The 22,255-nt window shown below is 33.1% G+C and overlaps 2 protein-coding genes across 2 annotated transcripts; one reads left to right on the forward strand and one right to left on the reverse strand.

Annotated features, from left to right (window-relative positions):
- Window positions 1-1,372: 1,372 nt before the first annotated feature.
- On the reverse strand, window positions 1,373-4,215 carry LOC131625671 (uncharacterized). Its single transcript, XM_058896511.1, has 5 exons — window positions 4,207-4,215; window positions 4,038-4,118; window positions 3,846-3,882; window positions 3,397-3,476; window positions 1,373-1,645 (listed from the first exon to the last, which is right to left on the reverse strand). The coding sequence occupies exons 1-5, from the start codon at window positions 4,213-4,215 to the stop codon at window positions 1,373-1,375; spliced, it is 480 nt and encodes a 159-aa protein (XP_058752494.1).
- A 3,761-nt stretch (window positions 4,216-7,976) lies between these two features.
- On the forward strand, window positions 7,977-13,487 carry LOC131625672 (uncharacterized). Its single transcript, XM_058896512.1, has one exon. The coding sequence runs from the start codon at window positions 7,977-7,979 to the stop codon at window positions 13,485-13,487; it is 5,511 nt and encodes a 1,836-aa protein (XP_058752495.1).
- The last annotated feature ends 8,768 nt before the right edge of the window (window positions 13,488-22,255 follow it).

Genomic DNA, 22,255 nt, shown 5'->3' on the forward strand with positions numbered 1-22,255 from the left:
CTTATTAATGCTTTTTAGTGAGTTTGTAGAGTGGTTAAGGTTATATCTTTGTATTATAGGTTGGATTATGATTAAGTTATGACCTTCATAATACTTGTGACCTATATGTAATTATAAGTATGAAACATCCTCTAAAACATTAGGGATTTCAAGTTTCTATTTTATGAAAACCTAAAATATTTTTACCAAATTTAAAATTTTCTTATTTTATAAACAACAAAATTTGTGATATAACATAAAATTAATTTAGTTATTAGATTATATTATTCAATTTTTTGTTTAAGAATAAGAAATTATATATATTTCCAAAAACAGTTACATACAATGCGACCCAAAAGGTCCAACAAAATACACCTAACAACAACTAAGCGAAACCAAATCACAAAAGGAAAGGAGTAATCCTCCCTTTGAGATTAGGTTTCCTCCGCATCCTTTGCACTATATTATCTATGATATCACAATAAAAAAATTTGTGCCTATCCGTATTACTATCATTCTTTCTATATGCTTTCTCGTTTTTGCACATCCAACAACTATAAACTCGTTTCAGCAAAAACTGTCTTCAACAATTTTGTGCTCCAACTCTTGTTTTTACTTCTATGGACCATCCACTCAATTTCTTGCTCCCAACCTTGTGGAGTATGATCCACATTTAGCCAGTTCATGACCTCTTGCCAAATGGCTTGCGTCTCCTTGCAGACAAACAACAAATATTGCAGACTTTTGTACATGTACATAAAATGCCCTTGTCATTATTCAGAATTCCAAATCCACTACAACATTTTTCCTCTTTAACAACAATTGAAAATTGTTGCCAGAACTGCAAAAAACGTTGCCTAAAACAATAGGGGACGTTTCTCAAGCGTCCTTTGTGCGAGCGTTGCCTATTGTTTATGGCAACGTTTTTTATCCCTCTTTGGCCACACTTTTCTAAAACGTCCCCTAAATTATAGAAAAAGGGGACGTTTTTCTGAGGCATCTTAGGCGATGTTTTGAAAGTGTTGCTATAACTTGCAACGACTATAAAGTAATGAGAACACTATGTGGCAACACTTTTGAAATGTTGTCATATCTAACTACAATTACAAATTTTTCCCTAAAAGAGAAATAGTGAATATTCTAAACGTATTTATAAATTACATGAAATATTTTTTACCATATTTTCCATAAAATAAACAATTCAAACAAGAAATTTGTTAAACACAAATTGTATTCACCAAACAAGAAATATTCAAACATTAGCTCAAATACACACAAGAGACACAAAATATCTAACATTACTTAATACCGTTCTAAGTTTAATACTTGGAAGTATAAGTCTAACAAAATGGAAAAATACATAGTTGTTTAAGTTTAATGCTTAAGTACAAGCCTAACACAACATATCCAACTCTTTAAGTTTGTTGAACTCATTTTCATCTCCTTCATCACCTATGTCGTCCTCTTGAAGTTCATCATCTATGTTGTCCTCATGATGTTCATCATCTATGTCGTCCTCTTGAAGTTCATCATCTATGTCGTCCTCGTGATGTTCATCATCTATGTCGTCCTCATGATGTTCATCATCTATGTCATCCTCTTGATGTTCATCACGTACATCATCCTCATAACTTGCGTCGCCTTCTTGAAAGTTGGCACTTAGGCTCTGTTTGGGAAAACAACTTTTCGAGCTTATAGCTTATGTCTTATGTCTTATAAGCTCATATGATAATTTAGACCCGTTTGGTAACGGTCTTTTCATCATGAGCTTATAGCTTATTTTACTAGCTTATAGCTTATTTTCCAGACGCTATTTCAAATAGCGTTTTAGCTTATGTCTTATAGCTTATTACTTTTTCTTCCATTTTTATCCTGATTATTTCAATTAAAATCCATTTTTAACCCTTATAATTTATTTTAATTTAAAATAAAATAATTATATATTAAATATCTTTTATGTCATTTTACATTTATAAGTTAATTGAACCGCTAATTTTACCAAACACTTCAATGAGCTTATAAGCTATCAGTCTCAATCATCCGCTATAAGCTATAAGTCATCAGTCATCAGCCATCAGTTATAAGTTATAAGCTATCAGCTAGCTTATCAGTCAACCGCTATTTTTACCAAACAGACCCTTACACCGTCGTCCTCTTCATCATCTTCATTGATACCTTGATGCATAAGAAAATGGAAATAAAATCAACCCAGACAATTCTTATAAAATACCAAGACAAACAAAATCAATCACAACCTTTTTATAACTGCAAATATATTATCATACATACAAAAGATTACTTCAAATTGATACAAGTACGAGAAAGCACTAAACAAACAAAAGAGCAAAATAAAACCCAACAACTAATGAGAAGTATTAAGGAAACCAAATAACATTTCATATGTTTTTACTATTTTAGAATTTGATAGATATTTGGTATTTAAAAGACTACTGAATAAAATGATAAAATAAATTTTTTGATAGAACAATTATGTAGTAGGAACATTAAACATCTAATTAAAAATAATCCCCTCAAATAATTAGAGTGGCTAGTGAAAACCACGAAATACATAAGTTACCTACCCATGTCCTATTAAAAACACATTAAATCAAAGATTATATTAATTATATTAATTAGCTTTCACTATACAGAGGATCTCATACCAATAAATAACTTCCAGACCCACAGACTTGGTGGAATAATGGTTAAATATTCTCAATTTACCAAGGCTCCTAATTTGAGAATTCCATTGTGATAACTTTAGCTCTAACCTGTCGCAGAAACTGATCCTTAGTTAAGACTTGATTTTGCATCAATAAATAGTTCCTTTAAACCAAGAAATTATGGCAAAACAATAAAATCCTATAATGTAGTAATCTGAACATGCATTATGATCCATGGTTAATAGGAAAAAAAAGACTGTCCAATTTGAATATCTAAGCTTGTGTTACTCAGTTGCACTGACCACTTGTCATAGATGAACATATTTTTATTGTAAATATTACCATTAACTATTAATTTATCTAATTCTTTTAAAGAAGCTTACTATTAAAATACTTGTAAAAATGCTATTAACTGCTGAAAGTTGAAAATTGTTTTGAACAAGCATATGCTCAAATCCATTAACTTTTCAAAATGCTAGCAAGCATACAACATAATCACTAAATCACCTTAAAATGTAGATATGGCAGCAGCAGTAACATCATAGGAACCTGAAAACGATAATATGGTTCCTCAATAATTTATTTACTCAATGAAAAATAGATAGAAAACTCTTAATTTTTTGAAATAGACAACCCACAAATAAAAGTTATGTTTGAGATGGAAGCTCAATTTCCTTTTATTTGTACAAAAGTATGAGTGGCATCTTAAAAGAAACAGAGAGGGAGAGATAAGAAAATCACATAAGCCACTCACGTTTACTTGTCGAGGATCTTTTACAAACTCGGGAGATGAATCCATATGCTTCTTTATATCTAAGTCCAGATTCTCGAAAGCTAGATACAATCGCATAGAGAAAATAATTGATAATAAAGAGCATAAAGAAAATGCAACCAACAATAAAGAGCATAAAGAAAATAATTGATAATGCATCCAACAATAAACTACATGAACTATAAAGAGCATAAAGCTATCCACAAGTACTTACGAACGCCTTGCCAATTCTTCAACCAGTTTTCCAAACATGAACATTCACTAAATGGAATCAAACTATCAAAAATAGGTTGTTAGTTGATCCACATATCCAACCCCACCAAGTCGGATAAAGATTGGTTGCCAATATCAAACATCCATCGAAACAGACGCTCGAAATATAAATACATAACAACAAATAAACACCGATTAACAAAAAATACATGATTAACCTTCCGATTCACTACGTAAACACAAGAACTCTATCTTCTACATCATAAAATTAAGTTAACATAGAAATGAATAGAAAGAGAGTTATACCTAACAATATTCCAATGGTGCATTTCTTTAAGAAGAGAAATCTCACTAATAGGACTACTAGAAACTCCTTCATCCTCATATTTGAGTCATATTTTCTTCACAACTATAGCCTCATTAGTGACGCGGTCACGGGCCTTGTAAACCACAGTGTAAGTTCCTTCACCAATCTTCTCAACCTTTTCATACTATAGAATCGAGATTCATAAAAATCAAAATTAGAGAGAAGCAAAACAAACTGAAAATTGAAACCTAAATCAGATGTGTTGAACTTACTTGGTCCATGACAAAGAAAAAGGACTCAATCAAAAGCTATGAGATTCTGTTGAAGGTTGAAATTGAGTGAAGAAATTGAAGATCCGAAAAGAAAGGTTAGCGAAAAGAAAGGTTAGCAATGTGGTTACAGCGAAACTCTCACCCTTGTTCAGTCTTCTCAGTTTCACATTAAAACATAAGGTTTTGATGAAAAAAATACCAAATGCAAGAGTTCAAGATGGAAGCTCGGCTTCCTTTTCGTGCTTGAAACTTACGTGGCCGAATACATGAAGAGAGTGGCGGCGAGATACCTAGATTTTGGGGAGGAAGAAGAAATGCTTCGTCTGTATTAGGTTTCATATTTCTTTCCCTTGTTTCACTGTGTGGACGGCGTGGTATTGGTATTGTGACTGTGGGTCTTAGATTCAAGATGGCCCAATTAAAATTTTTTAACTAAACTTTTTTTAATAATTTAATTTTATAAAAAATATATTTCTATTATTGAATAAATAAATTTTATAATATTTAAAATAAATGTTAAATATAATGTTAGGGTGTTTGCAACAAAAGTAGTCACTATTTTTTTTTAATTTTTTTTTAATTTTAATGTAACAATTGACAAACGTAACTTTTTGTAGAAGTAAAATAACAATCTAAAATTGTACCCTTAGGTATTTAAGGGGACATTTATCTATTATTGCTAAAAAAAATAGTAACGTTTGAAAATTGTCCCCAGAAGTATTTTAGGGAACATTTGTGTGGTGTTGCAAGAATTATCTTGGCAACAGACAAAAATTGTTGCCTGATCCTATTTTTGGGCAACAATTTTAACATGTTGCATAAAAAAGTGTTGCCAGAAGCAATAATTGTTGTAGTGATCTATTCATCCTGTCCTTGGTTGATAGTCTTCAATGGCAAGCAATCCAAGTAATGAACACAGCTTTTGATCGTACTTCATCATCATACATGAGTTTTCGCCAAGGGACATTTTGAGTATTGTTTAGAAACTCATTGTAAAACTTCCTCATGTAAAATTTACCACCATTCACAGCATCACCCCATAGCTGTATTCCCTCAATCACATGTCTCTCATTGAGAATTGTTAAAATATTATTCACATTTTCTCACAAGGATCTTATAAATAGTTATTATGCAAAGTGTTTAAATTTTATAATATCAAATACGATTCCTAATGATGAAAAATATTTAATTAGAGTTTTGGTTTCATATTTTAACAAATTCTTGAAATTCATATTTTTAACTATAAATTTATTCTTTTCCCACTTATTTGTTCTTAAAATTGATAATATGTATTTCTAATAATGTTCCATTTATGAAATGTGACAATTCATCATATATAAATCTTTGTGAATCGTGAATCTTTGTGAATTGTGACATATCAAAAAAATGTCAAGAAAACATTATTAAATTTAAATTAAAATAAAATTAAGACTATTTAGATTAAAATAGTTAAGACAATTTTAAAGATAAGAAAATGAGAAATAATTAAGACTGTTTAAATTAAAATAAAAAACTATTTTAAAGATAAGAAAATGAGAAATAATTAAGACTCTTTAGATTAAAATAAAAAAACTATTTTTGTGATTGAGCTAAAATGATAACTATAAAAGTTTAGTTAAGCCAAACAAAAATTTTAATTACTTGGAAATTAAATACAAAATTGAATATAGTGGGAAAATAATTAGAGAGTAATTAATTACAATTTTTAAAAAATTGTTATTCTAAGTCTTATACATGCAATATTGTTAAATTTTTTAAGAAAACTTTTATCGTTTATTATGATACTCTCCAACTCAAGAGGTTAATTTTCAAGATTGCAGGCAGAGATATTCGATTTATACTTTAATAAAAACTAATTTAAACATAAAACATGTAATAAGTGTGTGAAACAGTTCAACATATGTGTTACTTGAATTAAGTGAATATAAATTTTTCGCTCAAAGTTTAAATCGTGACAGTAATATTTATTCAAATTTATATATATAGTATTGTAAATAAGTCTCTAATATTTATAAATTAACATTTAAAAAAATATAAATATGTAATCAAACTAATTTTTATTTATATTCACATATTAATATAAATAAATTGTTGATATTTCTAAAAGTTCCTCTTGGAAAATTTACCAACATTCATAGCATCACTCCGTAGCTGCATTCGCTCAATCAGATGTATCTGATTGAGAATTTGTTAAAATATTATTCACATTTTCTCACAAAGATCTTATAAATATGCAAAATGTTTAATCTTTATAATATCAAATATGATTCCTAATGATGAAAAACTGTTTAATTAGAGTTTTGGCTTCATATTTTAACAAATTCTTGAAATTCATTTTTTTAATTATAATTTTATTCTTTTCTCACTTATTTGTTCTTAAAATTGATAATATATATTTTCTGGTAATGTTCCATTTATGAAATGTGACAATTCATTATATATGAATCTTTGTGAATTGTGACATGTCAAAAAATGTCAAATGTTATCAATTTTAAATTAAAATAAAATTAAGACTATTTAAATTAAAATAGTTAAGACAATTTTAAAGATAAGAAAATGAGAAATAATTAAGACTGTTTAAATTAAAATAAAAAAACTATTTTAAAGATGAGAAAATAAGAAATAATTAAGACTATTTAAATTAAAATAAAAAAATATTTTTGTGATTGAGCTAAAATGAGAACTAAAAGTTTAGTTAAGCCTAAAAAAAATTTAATTACTTGGAAATTAAATACAAAATGGAATATAGTGGGAAAATAATTAGAGAGTAATTAATTAAAATTTTAAAAAAATTGCTATTCTGAGTCTTATACATGCAATATTGGTAAATTTTTTAAGAAAATTTTTATCGTTTATGATGGTAGTGCCCATCTCAAGAGGTTAATTTTTAAGTTTGCATGCAGAGATACTCAATTTATACTTTAATAAAACTAATTTAAATATAAACCATATAATAAATGTGTGAAATAGTCCAACATATGCATTACTTGAGTTAAGTGAATATAAATTTTTGGCTCAAAATTTAAATCGCGGCAGTAATATTTATTTATATTTATATATTATTGTAAATAAGTCACTAATATTTATAAATTAACATCTAAAAAATATAAATATATAAACAAAATAATTTTTATTTATATTTATATATTAATATAAATAAATTGTTGATATTTATAAATAAATATTTAATAAAAATTACAAATTGTATAACAAAAAGTAATTTAAGTACAACTAATGCAATATAACAAGTAAATGAATCACTTAGAATTAGTAAAATAATTGTTGAATTGTAAGTTAAAATGCTATGAGTCAATTATTTATCCACAAGTAAAAAAAAAAAAACTATATTTGGAGGAGTTGTCTAACATAAATCTCTTAAAAAAAATCTAAACATAAAATTCTTCCAAATTTATAATAAAAAGTATATTTTATAATAAATTTAAAAAGAAAAAATATAAAATTTTATTAATATTCGATAAAGATAGTGTTAGGAAACATGATAGGCCCATTAGGAATAAGACCCAATCAGTTTTACTTAAAGACTTCTATTTGAAATAGGAGTGTTTTTAGTAGTTTTTTTAATTGAGCTGTTTTTAGTTGTACTAATTAAGTGGCCCATAGCCCATTTAGTCTTTTTACCCTAGCTATATATTGTAAACTCTTTTGGAGGCTGAATCAAGAAGAAAGTTGTTTTATCATTTTATCTCTTATGCATTTTAGATCTAGTGATTCCTTAGTATAGTCTATCATTGGTGCTTTCATCTACACTCATGGCTCCCCCTAAACCTACCCAACCCTCTCCTCAAGAAATTATTGAACAAGCTGTTCAAACATCCCATCTTCATCTAGATACAGCTATGAATCAAACACAGCAGCAAATGGATGAACGGTTTGATAAAGTTCATTCTGACTTGGCTGAGACAAAGCAGCAGCTAGGGTTGATTCATACACAAATGGCTTCCGAGAGGCAGGAGGAAGATGTTCGCTACAACGCCCTCATGGAAGCTATACAGCGTGTTTTCTCACAAAAAGAACTACAAAAGCTTGCTGCTGACGCTACTATGGCTGTCTCTTCCCCGGGAGAATCTTCAGGTATGACAGAAAACCTCTCTTTTGCTGCTACTGCTACAGTACCCATTCCCCAAAACTATACACCCACAAATACACCCTCACGAACCACTGTTCCTCTCCCAAACACCCCCACCCAACCCACTGCTACAGTGCAGCGAACCCCCTTCCCACAACCAGAGCCGCCCCCTTTTCCACCTTACACCCTTAATCACTCTCCTTTCCCACACACCCAACAAATTAATATTCCGTTTACCCAGCCCATCTCCTACGCGCATAACCCCACCATGGCTCCCCTACCCCCTTTTCGAACACCCAAACTTGAATTAGCTATGTTTGATGGGTCTAACCCATTGGAATGGCTATTTCAGGCTGATCAATTTTTTCTTTTCCACAATTTACCACCAGAAAACAGAATGTCATTAATGTCCTTTTATATGAAGGGTGATGCTTTGGGTTGGTTTAAATGGATGTTTCAAAATCAATTATTAACAGACTGGTTTTCATTCAAGAGGGCATTGGAATTACGATTTGGTCCTTCAACATATGCGAATCACCAAGCTGAACTTTTCAAGTTAAAACAAGAGGGGTCTGTTACTCAATACCAAACCCAATTCGAAAAGCTCGGCAATCAAGTCTTTGGTTTACCCCCTGATGCCATATTAAACTGTTTTATTTCTGGATTAAATCAGGAAATTCGGAATGAAATTGCTGTTCATCGCCCTACCAATATTTCTCAAGCTATTGGGCTAGCCAAACTAATTGAATCCAAAATAAAAGAATCAAAGCCCAAATTTTCAAAACCTTTCAGTACCTACACCCCTAAATCGTCCTTCCCCAATTCCACCCAGCCCACTTCTTTCCAATCTTCCCTCCCAACCAAACCGATTTCCACCAACCCCCCTCCAAAATTACCTATTAAAAGACTTTCCCAAGCCCAAATCCAAGAACGCCGAGCTCAAGGCCTTTGTTTTAATTGTGATGAAAAATTTGTGGTTGGACATAAATGTGCTACTAACAGATTTCTAATCCTATTGGCTGAAGAAGAACCAAGTGATTCTATGGTTACAGCTGATTGTTTGGATTCAGAAAATACAGCAGAACTTGGAGACACTTATTTCCAATTATCTCCTCAAGCGTTAACCGGACAGTTCTCTCCCCAAACATTGAAATTCCAAGGACATATTGGGGGACTACCCGTCATGGTCTTGATTGATACAGGCAGCACACATAATATTTTACAACCTCGCATTGCCCATCACCTTCACTTGACCCCCACTCCCATCACTCAATTTTCTGTTATGGTGGGTAATGGATCCCATTTACAATGTGAGGGAATCTGCCACGATGTTACATTGAATCTTAACAATGACCTTTTCACCCTTCCCTTCTACTTATTGCCTATTGAGGGTGCTGATGTTGTCCTAGGGATGGCATGGCTTAGAACTTTGGGACCCATTCAAGCAGATTTTTCTATTCCATCTATTAGTTTTACACACAATGACAAACCCATCACACTCAAGGGTGACCCTAAAACTCGGCCTATTCACACCTCTTTTCACCAATTACAACATCTCATCCATACAAACTCCAATGCTTCCTTCCACCTCATGATCATGGAACCGTTGGAAGTCCCCAACTCTTCCCCCATGGCCACAAATTCCATATCCACACCTAATTTTCATTCAAAACCCGAACTCCAGCACCTTCTTCAAACCTATAAAAATATATTTCAACCACCAAAAAGCCTTCCCCCTTGCCGCCCTCACGATCATCACATCACTCTCCTTCCAAATACCCCACCTATAAACGTAAAACCCTACCGTTATCCACACTACCAAAAAGACGCTATGACCTCCCTCATCCAAGAGATGTTAAAAGAAGGTACTATTATTCCTAGCAGCAGCCCCTTTTCCTCTCCGGTCCTATTAGTAAAGAAAAAAGATGGAACTTGGCGTTTTTGTGTTGATTACCGCGCCCTCAATGCCGTCACTATTAAATACCGTTTTCCCATCCCAACCATCGATGAGTTACTAGATGAACTGAATTCTGCTAAGATTTTCACTAAGATAGACTTACGCTCGGGATATCATCAGATCCGACTTGCATCGGAAGATACGCATAAGACAGCTTTCCGAACATTTGACGGGCATTATGAATTCCTTGTCATGCCTTTTGGCTTGACAAATGCCCCGTCCACCTTCCAATCAGCTATGAATGACTTACTCAGACCTCACCTACGTAAATTCGTTTTAGTTTTCTTTGATGACATACTCATTTATAGCCCCACTTATACTGACCACTTAACTCATTTGCAGGTTGTTTTAGAACTATTGCAGTCTAATTCATTTTATGCCAAACTTTCTAAGTGTGTTTTTGCAGTTGATCAAATTGATTACTTGGGGCACGTTATATCAGTTGGTGGTGTTGCACCTGATCCAGAAAAAGTAAAGGCAATCTTGGATTGGCCTCTACCGCGATCACTCACGACTCTCAGGGGATTTTTGGGCCTCACCGGTTTTTATAGAAGGTTTGTTAAGAATTACGCCACACTCGCCGCTCCCCTCACCGATCTTTTACGTTCTACTAAATTTCAGTGGAGTACAGAGGCATCTTTGGCCTTTACAAGTTTGAAGCACAAGATGACCGACATGCCGGTTCTTGCCTTACCAAATTTTAAAAAGACATTCATTGTAGAAACTGATGCTTCGGGTGTCGCTATCGGAGCTGTGCTTTCTCAGGACGGTCACCCCATCGCCTTTTTCAGCAAGAAGATGTGCCCTCGGATGCAAGCAGCTTCTGTGTACGTGAGAGAAATGTATGCTGTAACAGAAGCGGTTAAGAAGTGGCGTCAGTATCTTATAGGGCGGCACTTTCATATTCATACTGACCAAAAGAGCCTAAGGAACTTACTGCTACAGAAAATACAAACACCAGAACAGCAAAAATGGACTTCTAAACTACAAGGCTTTAACTTTGCAATTTTTTACAAACCTGGCCGTTCTAATCAGGTGGCAGATGCGCTCAGCAGACAATTTTCTCCTGATGATTCCTTGTTGTTGACCCTCTCTTCGATTGTCCCAGATATCCTTCTCAAACTACAGCACTTCTACGCTTCCACCATACCAGGACAAAACACTGTCACACAACTTACACAATCAGGCAGCAACCTTACTTCATTCAGGTTTAAAAATGGCTTACTTATCTATGGAGACAAGATCTTCATACCTGACGATCTGGGGTTTCGCTCCTCTCTTCTGCATGAATACCACGCAACACCCTCAGCCGGCCATTCCGGTGTTAAGGCTACCGTCGCTCGCGTGTCAAATTCTTTCGCATGGCCTGGCCTCTACCAGGACGTAAAAGACTTTGTAAAAAAATGCTCCACCTGCCAACATAACAAACATCTAACTCAGAAAAAGAAAGGACTCTTACAACCTCTGCCTGTTCCTAATAATGTTTGGGAAGAACTTACCATGGATTTTATAACACATCTTCCGAATTCTTTTGGACACACCGTGATCTGGGTAATCTGCGACCGACTCACCAAGTATGTCCATTTTTTGGCGTTACCTACAAGCTTTACAGCTAAGGATCTCGCATCTCGCTACATGGTGGAGATTTTCCGTTTGCATGGTACTCCGAAATCAATTATTTCCGACAGAGACCCTCTGTTTTTGAGTTCATTCTGGAAGTCCTTCTTCAAAGCTCAGGGAACTACACTAAAATACAGCACATCTTACCACCCAGAGACTGACGGCCAAACTGAAGTCGTAAATAGGTCAGTAGAAACATACCTTCGTTGTTTTGTCGGTGACCATCCGAAAAAGTGGTATAAGTTTCTTCACTTAGCCGAGTTTTGGTACAATACCTCCTATCATTCAGCCATTAACATGCCTCCTTTCAAAGCTCTGTATGGTCGAGATCCTCCCAATATCACCGATTTCATCAACGATTCCTCTCGCCGGGACCCCCTCGAGTTCTCCTGGCAACAGCACAAAGACATTCTTGTCAAACTCAAGTTGAACTTACAAAAGAGTAGAAAAGCGATGGAGAAACAAGCTAATAAGTCCAGAATGGCTTACAGTTTTCAGGTCGGTGATTCAGTACTCCTTAAGCTCCAACCCTATCGTCAATCTACTGTGCAAAGGAGATCATCAGAAAAACTGTCAAAACGATTTTTCGGGCCCTTTAAAATCATTAAGCGAGTCGGGGAAGTCGCTTATTTATTAGACTTACCATCGTCATCACGCATCCATCCGGTGGTCCATGTATCATTGTTGCGTCCTTATTTTGGTTCGGATCCGGAGTCAGATTTTCGATCCCTCCCTCTCAATAGTCCATTGGACTTCTTGGATCCTGCTTCGGAAGAGAAGGATCCGTTGTGTGAACCTGAAAAAGAGACAACAAACAATCAGGTTTCGGATGCACAAGAACCAACCAATGTTACCACACTTTCGATTCGTAACTCACCTTCAGACCAAGGTGGAAAATCGCAGAACAGAGCGCCTATCGGAGTCGGCGTTAGGATGAAGAAGACTCCAAGCAAGGTGAGTTCTGATAATGGTTTAGAAATGGAAGTACAAAGAAGTGAGGAAGACAAAGGAAGAGAGAAAGCTAAAGAAAACCAGAAGGACGACGAAAGAGAGAAATGGGTCGTTCAAACAAATGAAAGCACTTATGTTAATAACCCACTTTCAGAGGCTACAAGTAACGTTAAACCCTTTACTTCCTGTGACCGGCAAGTACACAGTGCGGTCCAATCCCCTTTTGCCATCTGTCCCACGCGTGCTCCTCAATTGAAGAGTTCCCAACGTCTCTCTGTGACACACCCATGTGCTTCACCTAACATCACATTGACCGAAGCCCCTTTTTCTGACTCCAGCCCCTCCGCGTCCCAAGGCAACAGCTGGCATCATCCTAGCATTTTCCCATCACCCTTATCTTCTGCTAGTAAATCTGTTCCACTCATCCAGATTGCCCCAATTGCCAACCGGATCACAGCTGTATCCAACCTACAAGATTCAAAACTTTCTCTCCCGGACTCATCAATTGAAACTTGCGGCCCAACGGGTTTTTCATCCCATGCCCACTCACCTATGAACCTTGAGGACAAGGTTCTTAATGGGCCAATGAGTATTGTTAGGAAACATGATAGGCCCATTAGGAATAAGACCCAATCAGTTTTACTTAAAGACTTCTATTTGAAATAGGAGTGTTTTTAGTAGTTTTTTTAATTGAGCTGTTTTTAGTTGTACTAATTAAGTGGCCCATGGCCCATTTAGTCTTTTTACCCTAGCTATATATTGTAAACTCTTTTGGAGGCTGAATCAAGAAGAAAGTTGTTTTATCATTTTATCTCTTATGCATTTTAGATCTAGTGATTCCTTAGTATAGTCTATCAGATAGCAAAAGTCACCTTCAACTTTTTGAAAAGTCACCTAAGGAGATGTCTACAAGATTTTGTATTTTAACAATTTCATGAGCAAAATGTCAACATAGGAATGTCCCCAAAAACGTGGGATTAGGAAAACCATCAAAGAAGAATTAAAATTTAAGTCTAAGTCTAGTGTTTTCCTTAAAATATTTTTGTATTTTTTTAATAGTCATGTACACCAAACATGTGAATGTTTAAAAAAATAATCCAATGATATGTGTGCTTTGTTTTGACTAATCACTATTGTCAAACAGAGCCTATGTATGATAATACCCAATATAAAGATTGAATTTAAAAGAATAACAATTAACAACTTATGAAATGAATAAATGAAGCTGTTAAAAAAATGAAAAATTGGCAAAAGAATATGGCAAAAATACTTAACAACGTAATGAAATAGTACACCAGCAGACTGACAATAAGTTAAAATATATTAATTAAAATATCATTTTTATTTAATTCATCTGACATCTTTGATTGACCATGGGATTTATATGGATGGCAAGAAATCTCTTAGAAAGTGACCGATCGTTAATTGAATACTCTCAACTAAAATATGAAACACATGGATTTATATTAAAGTGGAGAAACTAAATTAGAAAATAAATAAATACAAGATATTTATATTAAGCACCCCTTATGAATTAAAAGTACATTACGTCTCTTCACACTTTGAATGATTTTTTTATTATATTATAATCTTTGTATAAATTTTATATTAAAATCTCTCTTATAATTTTCTAAATATTAAATATATAGTGAATTTTGAATCTCCTCAAATCAAATAATATTTTTCACAATCATCAACATTGTGACGATTCTCGAAAAAAAGTAAAAAGTACATAATTTTTTATTTATTCAAACTTATCACCACACATTTTGGTGATTAAGTTACAATATATTTTGAATAAGTTGAATAGAATTAATTGTTGAAGTAATTCCAAGATAAAAGTTTATCTTCTTTTTTTTTTATAAATTACAATTCAATAATATATACTTTAAGTGCTAAAAAAATTTGAATGAAACTATTTGAATGATATGAAAGTTATGTATAAAATTTTACTATTAAGGTTTTTATAAACACTTGAAATTATTTAAATTGATGTAGAAATTAATAATAAAGGAGGTGAGTTTGAATTCTGATGTAAAAAACCTTAAATACATGTTACAAAATCCCAATAAATAGATGTATAAAAATGAAGGGGTTTCATGAAATTTTCTTATCCTAAAAAGTGTCATTGCTTGATGAGAAAATGCATCGATTGCCAATGTGAAACAACCATATTTTTTAAATTACAAAGCTAGTAATTAATTACCAATATGGAATAATTGATTACCACAAAATGATAGTAAATACAGTATTTTGAAAGTTTTTTCAAAAATTCTAAAAAAAAAGTGTGATTATGGCAGTTTTAGATGCCATAATAAACACACAAAAAAAAAAACATTCTCTTTAAAAGACTTGAGATTAAATGGATTGCAATTGAATCTTATCATCAAGGCCAATTCCATTTTCTTTTAAAATAATCATAAATTCGTGTATTTTTTTATTCTTGATACCTAACTTTTTCTTCTTTGATATTTATTCATTGATAAAATTTTATTTTCATCAAAATTAAACTAAAATAGATAGATAATTAAGATTTTTTTTACAATATAGCATGTGAAATAAATGAATCGCCTAAAATTAATCAAAATAATTATGGAATTAAGTTAAAATGTTATGAGTCAATCATTTAGGCACAAGTAAAAAAAAATACATTTAATTTGAAGCAGGAGAATATATTATTAAAATGGTATAAATACAAGTGCATTTTTTTATCTTCACTTTTTCTCTATATCTAATTTGAATTTTAAATTGACTTTGATGTTAAGAGTGTCAATCTTATAAATTCACTCCGTATTATCTTATCGGAAATAACCATCACATATTTAAAATTGAGGGGAGAAAATATATAATATTTTATTAAAATTTAATAAAGATTGCAAGAGTCCACCTTTCAACTTTTTGAAAAATCATCTAAATGAGTTGTTTAAAAGAAATTTTCTTATTAGTGCACTTTTATACCTTTAAATTTAATCGGGTACATATACATTCAATTAATTAAATAATATAATTTCGTGCATATCACTTTATTATTATAATTCATTTTAAAATAAATTAAAATTTATACCAGCTAATACTAAAATACTGAAATTCAATTTAAATTTATAGGTACCAGAGAATTTGTCTTTTTATTTTGACATATGAATGTCCATAAAAACGTGGGATTAGAAAAACCATGAATGAAGAATTAAAATTGTCTAATGTTTTCCTTAAAATACTTTGGTCTTTTTTATTATCACATACAACAAACATGTAAATGTTTAAAAAATATTCTAATAATACGTGCATTGTTTTGACTGATTCGTATTGTGAAACAGCCTATGTTTGATATAACCAAAATAAAAATTGAATTTAACATAGTAACAACTAGCTAACAGCATATGTGATGAATAAATGAAGCTGTAAAAAGAGGTGAAAGAATTAACAACGGTAGTAAAGTAGTACCAGCAGACAGCACAGCGTAAGTTAAAATATAATAATTAAAATGCCATTCATCTGGGAATCTTTGATTGACCATGGGATTTATATTACTGCCAAGAGATCTCTTAGATAGTGACCAATCGTTATTTAAAAACCCTCAGCTAAAATATGAAACACATGGTGGAAAGATAAAACAAAACACAGGAAGATGTAGAACATATTTTATAATAGGTTCTCAAATAAAGAAATATAGGGAGTATAGCGGTAATCATAAGGGAGAAACATTTATATTGAGTCAAACATTCACCTAAAGATCAAAATTCATCTAAATATGTGAGAGAGACATTATATATTCACCCAAAATCTTAAGGTGATAGGTGTATGAGTAATCTCACTTATAAAGTGTTCAATTTCCACTTTTTTAAGCAATGTGAGACTTAGAAGTCATATTTGTTTCTCAACAATCTCTTTCTCAAGTGTGAGTTCATCCACTATGATCTCCTTCAAACGGAAGCTTTTTCATCCACATACTAGTACCACCGTTGACAAACACCCTTACTCGTCATGGGCACTACAAAGGGACACGTCGCCTGACCACCATCATGTCAGGCAAATTTTTTATACAAGGAGTCGATCTCTTACTCGAACCGAGCTTTAATACCACTGAAGGGGTCATTATGAAGAAGAAGCATTCACATTGGGTCAAACACTCGCCTAAAAATCAAAGACTCACTCAAACAAGTGAGAGAGACACCACATATATGTGTATGGACACTCTCACTTATAAAGTGCTCAACCTCCACTTCTCCAAACAATGTGGAACTTAAAACTCAAACTTGTTTCTCAACCTATCTCATACTTATTTTTCAACAAGTATGACCTATTCGTGCTTCAGTTCACTTTTTTCTCTTTTTTACCATAGCAAACTGTGAGATATTGGATCGAACTCTAGTATGGTCGAAAGTTAGCTTCTTGGTTCGATAGGATTGAGCATGAAGTCGAAGGTTGTTCACATGCTTGTGTCGAAGATGCTAGGGTTGTTAGCATGTTAAATTAGGTTTTAGTGTTTAAACCCTAATTTGTTGAGAGAGGTTATTTGTTATTCTGGTAAACTTGTAATCTTGTTTTAAGAGAAAGTGAAAGAATAGCAGTTATAACCAATTCTTGTGTTCTTCTTCTTCCTTGACCTTTATTCTTCCTTGTTTTATACTTTGTTCTTGGCATTGAATTCACAACAAATTGGTGCGGTGAGCGTGGAGAAGATGCCTTCAACAAAGTATGAGATTGAAAAGTTCACCGGAGTGAATGATTTCGGTCTGTGGCGCTTGAAGATGAAAGCTCTACTGGTCCAGCAGGGTTGCGTGGAAGCGTTGAAGGGAGAGGCAGCCATGAATGCAGAATTGACGGCAGCGGAGAAGTCATTGCCGAGTTGCAATTTTTTCCACTGTATGCAGTTGATAAAGCTGCATGAAGATAGCTAGTTTGTTCCCTTGATGTTGTAGAGTTAGGTCCAAGGTGGAGATTTGTGAGATATTGGATCGAACTCTAGTATGGTCGAAAGTTAGCTTCTTGGTTCGATAGGATTGAGCATGAAGTCGAAGGTTGTTCACATGCTTGTGTCGAAGATGCTAGGGTTGTTAGCATGTTAAATTAGGTTTTAGTGTTTAAATCCTAATTTGTTAAGTTAGGTTGTTTATTAAGTTGGCTTGTATAATGGGTCTTGTGGAAAAAAGCTCATTAGTTAGTATGTTAGGTTTTATTATAAATAGCATACTAGTCTCTCATCATTGCTAAGCTGCAAATCCTAATTTAGGGTGAGAGAGGTTATTTGTTATTCTTATAAACTTGTAATCTTGTTTTAAGAGAAAGTAAAAGAATAGCAGTTATAACCAATTCTTGTGTTCTTCTTATCTTCCCCAATTCCTATTATATTTTGTTCTTGACATCGTTTTTCACAACACAAACAAATTTGTCTTGCCTTCTCCAGAGTATTCCAAACTAGCCTCTTCCATTTATATGTATGGCTTTATTTTGTGATGTCATTAGTTTCGTTGTTGAAATGGATTTGAGCTGAAACTGGACGAAAAATCCTCATATTAATTGTTTGGGCCTGACCAAAAAGGTTTGAAATCTTTGAACAACTTTTAATTTAAATCATTATAATTGTCACGAGTGACTCTCAATCCGATTCTAGTGGTTTTGTTAAAGGTTGAAGATAAATCGGAGCATCGAAATCCAAACTATTTTGGGCATTCTTTGGCAAAGGGACAAAGATGCTCATGATTAAGGAGGCAAGTCTGGATGCTTATGAGTGGTTGCAGGCAATTCCCAATTTAAAATGTGATGTGCTAATGAATAATCTAAGTGAGTGGTGTAAGCATGGTTTCCCTTTTCATTCAAAATGTGATGTGCTAATGAATAATCTAAGTGAGTCCTTTCAGGCTACAATTCTTTGGCAAAGGGACAAACCTATTATTACAATGTTTGAATGGATCAGAAACTATTTGATGGATAGGTTTGCAACACTTAGGGAAAAGGTGAATGGTTATAAGGGGCATATAATGACCAAACCATTAAAGAGACTAGATAGAGAAATAAAGAAAAGTGCTAGCTGGACAACCACATATGTTGGTAGGTTAAATTTTCAAGTAACACATATTCTTTTTACTGATAGCTTTGTAGTGGACCTAGAAAAACATAGTTATTCATGCAACTACTGGGAATTGGTTGGCATACCATTGAAGACATGTTGTAGCAGCCATTCATAGGAAAGTATATGATCCAGTTAAGTATGTGCACAAATGTTACCGTAGGTGTCATACCCCAAAATTTTCCCATCTCTTTTCTCCTATTCAAGCTCATGCAAAAGCTCAAGACTCAAAGATACACTCTCTTAAACAATGGCTCAATGAATTAGGGTTTCAAATTCTCTAAATAAAATCAGTGGTTCAAGGTCTACAATGGATTTCATATGGCTCATGATGTTTGAAACTATCTTTATGGCAAAGTACAAGCTTCAATTCCAAGGATTGCCCAGTCAATTGCTCAGAAAGTCAACAGTCGACTAGATTGACCTAAAAGTCAACTGTGGTCAAAGTACAGTCAAAATTCCTGATTTTTGGTCAACATCCTTATTTTGAAGTATCATTCATCATTTGATCAAGGATTGATCATGATTCATCAAGAAAAGTTCAGAAATCAACAAAATCCAAAGTTTCTAAATTAGGGTTTTTTGGACTAAAAGTCAACTGAACTTTGACCATCCATAACTTTCACATGGAACATCAGAAATTTACCATCCAAATCTCAATTTGAAGGAAATTGAATTCTCAACAAATTTGTCTCTCACAAGCCAAGTCCAAAAATGCTTCATTTGAGAGATATGAATCAAAATATTATCGGTCTTTTTTTAAAGTCAACCAAAAGCAGTTTTTTGTCAAAGCCCATATCATCAAGATAAAATCTTCAAATCGAAGATATGCCTTGTCAAAGTTGGACAATTTTAAGAAGAAAAATGTGAAATAAAAGGCTCCAAAATGAATCTTTTTGCAAAGGGACCCAATCTTTCTTGGCCCAATATTGTTCCACAAGTTATCCAAGACATCCAATTCAATTTCCACGAATTTTTGAGATTTATTTGATTTTTATATGAATTTTATTCATTAAAAAAGGGATTAAATTCAAATAAATCAAGAAGAAATCAAAGATTTGGTTGAGAAATATGATTTGAATCAAATTAGATCATCATTTAACTCATATTGCCAATCAAATTTCGTGCAAGGCAATACTTGGACAAAAAGATTATGATTTGGCCATATTTAGGAACTTTCAAAATCAATTTCCAATCAAATTTGCAACGATTGATTCATCAAGATTTTCTTCACAATTGTTGACCTAAAACCTTCCACTATAAGTAGACAATTGAACCAAACCCTGAGGCACGAAATTCTGCATCCAAAAGTGATCTTCAAAGCTCTCAAAAATTCAACAAAAACTCAAGATCGGTTTTGGCATTAGAGGAGATTTCAAAGAGATTCAAAGGTTCCAACACATTCCTTGGAGTTCACTGAACCTGTGTGGATCATTACGTGACATCAACACCCCCAGAAATCTCTCCTCTAAGTCACGGTAAGTAGCTCTTAAACCTGAGTTCGATTAGGATCATTCATGCATTGTTTATGAAAATTAGTTGCATATATGTGTTCATGATGATGTGTTGATACTATCTGGAGCTTTAATTGCATTACTATGCTTGTTTGGTGATGTTAGCCATGAAGGAATATTAGGGTTTCCGATTAGGGATTTTTGTTTCAGCAAGAATCAGGTCTTGATTTTGGTATAGGTGGGATCGTATGGCCAAGACGAAGCCAACGGTGGCCTTATTTTTTATTTTTGTGCACGTATGTGTGATCTGGCGTTTGGCAGGTGTTATAGGTTTGAGTTTTCATAGCACTCTGTAAAAGAGCGCTGTAAAAGGCTATTTACAGGTTTCCATGAAAAAGATGATGTGGTGTCACTATGTCATTGGATCGTTCAAAAATTGGCGCGTTTTCCCAATCTGGCACCATTGTTGTATATATTATTAATAGAACACGTGTGTTAATCAACAAACAAGCAGTGGCCGAGTGGTGGAAGGGTGTGTCCAAAGGCGTTGGAGGCATGAAACGCCGGTTCGATCCTCACTGGGGTCATATATTTTGTTGAATTTCTTTGTTAGCATTCATACAGTGATTCAGTATGGAGGCATTGCGCGCGTGCACCATGAGGTCCTTCACCACAACCATCAGATCACCACCCAGATTGATCCAATATCCACAAGCCTGCAGACATACCATGGACTCTCATATGCGTACCACACAGGATCCAACTAAGTTTATTTTCTAATTTTTTTATTTATTTTTAATTACATAGTCTTATTTATTTATTTTCTTCTTTTCTTTTGTTTATTAAATATTTTTATTTATTCACTAAAATTTATATTTTCATATTATTATTTTATTTTTCTTTTTATCGAAAATTCGTTTTTTTTTTACAATTTTATTAATAATTGTTGTTTTTTTCATTTAAAATTCAATTTTATTTTCAAATAAATTTCTATCAATTAAGTAATTAGGATTCCATCCAATAATTATTTAATTGATATATTGATTCGAACTCTCGACTTTTTCTTTAACCTTTGGTATCGTTTAAATTATTAGTTTTGTTTAATTTATTTAAACTTATGGTTTCTAACCCTGATTTATCCCGATGAATCAGGGTTGTAGATCAGTTGATGCACTAACGTTTCTCTTCTTTGTGCCCAATTTTCAGGGTTAACCAAGATCCTCCAGCCACGCGCCGTACCAGATCGAAAAGCTAAGTTTCTAATTTAATGTCATTTTAATTTTTAATTTTTTACCTTTTAAATTAAAATAGGGTTTGCATCAACAATCTATGAATCTGTAATACACTAACCCTTATTTTTTCCTTCGTTAATTTTCAGGGTTAACCAACCGGTCAAAGCTCAAACCTTGTGGTAACCCTAAACTCGTTCTCATTTAATTCTAACCCCGATATTATTACTTGTGGTTAACCTACTAATTCTTTGGGCTATCTTATAAACTGTTTTTTCCCCCTCCCCATGATGATATATTTTGTAATTGCTCCTAGTTTGTATTGGTTGGCCTTGAAGGCCCTTAAACTGTGATGCTATTACATTATTATTGATTATTACTGCATGGTTAGTAATTCTAGGGAGTGCAACTTTGAACAAAATTAGAATAACTAATTAAAAGATAATTATCTGAATTGAATCACGTGATTGTGCATCCACACACCTTTTATGGTAACCCCTCTTGTTGCCTATTGCCTTTTGCTTGTTGCCTTAATGCTTTTTTCATTACAGAATAGTCAAGTCCCTCTGATTCCGAGGATGCCTCAGCAAATGTTGCCCTCAGTTCATTCTCATCACTAAAGATCATAAGTCCCTTCGATGCTGCCTTCGGTTATATGATCTTGTCCCTCGAGGTTGCCTATAA

This window comes from Vicia villosa, unplaced genomic scaffold, assembly GCF_029867415.1.
Source record: "Vicia villosa cultivar HV-30 ecotype Madison, WI unplaced genomic scaffold, Vvil1.0 ctg.000233F_1_1, whole genome shotgun sequence".
Taxonomy (NCBI): Eukaryota; Viridiplantae; Streptophyta; class Magnoliopsida; order Fabales; family Fabaceae; genus Vicia; species Vicia villosa.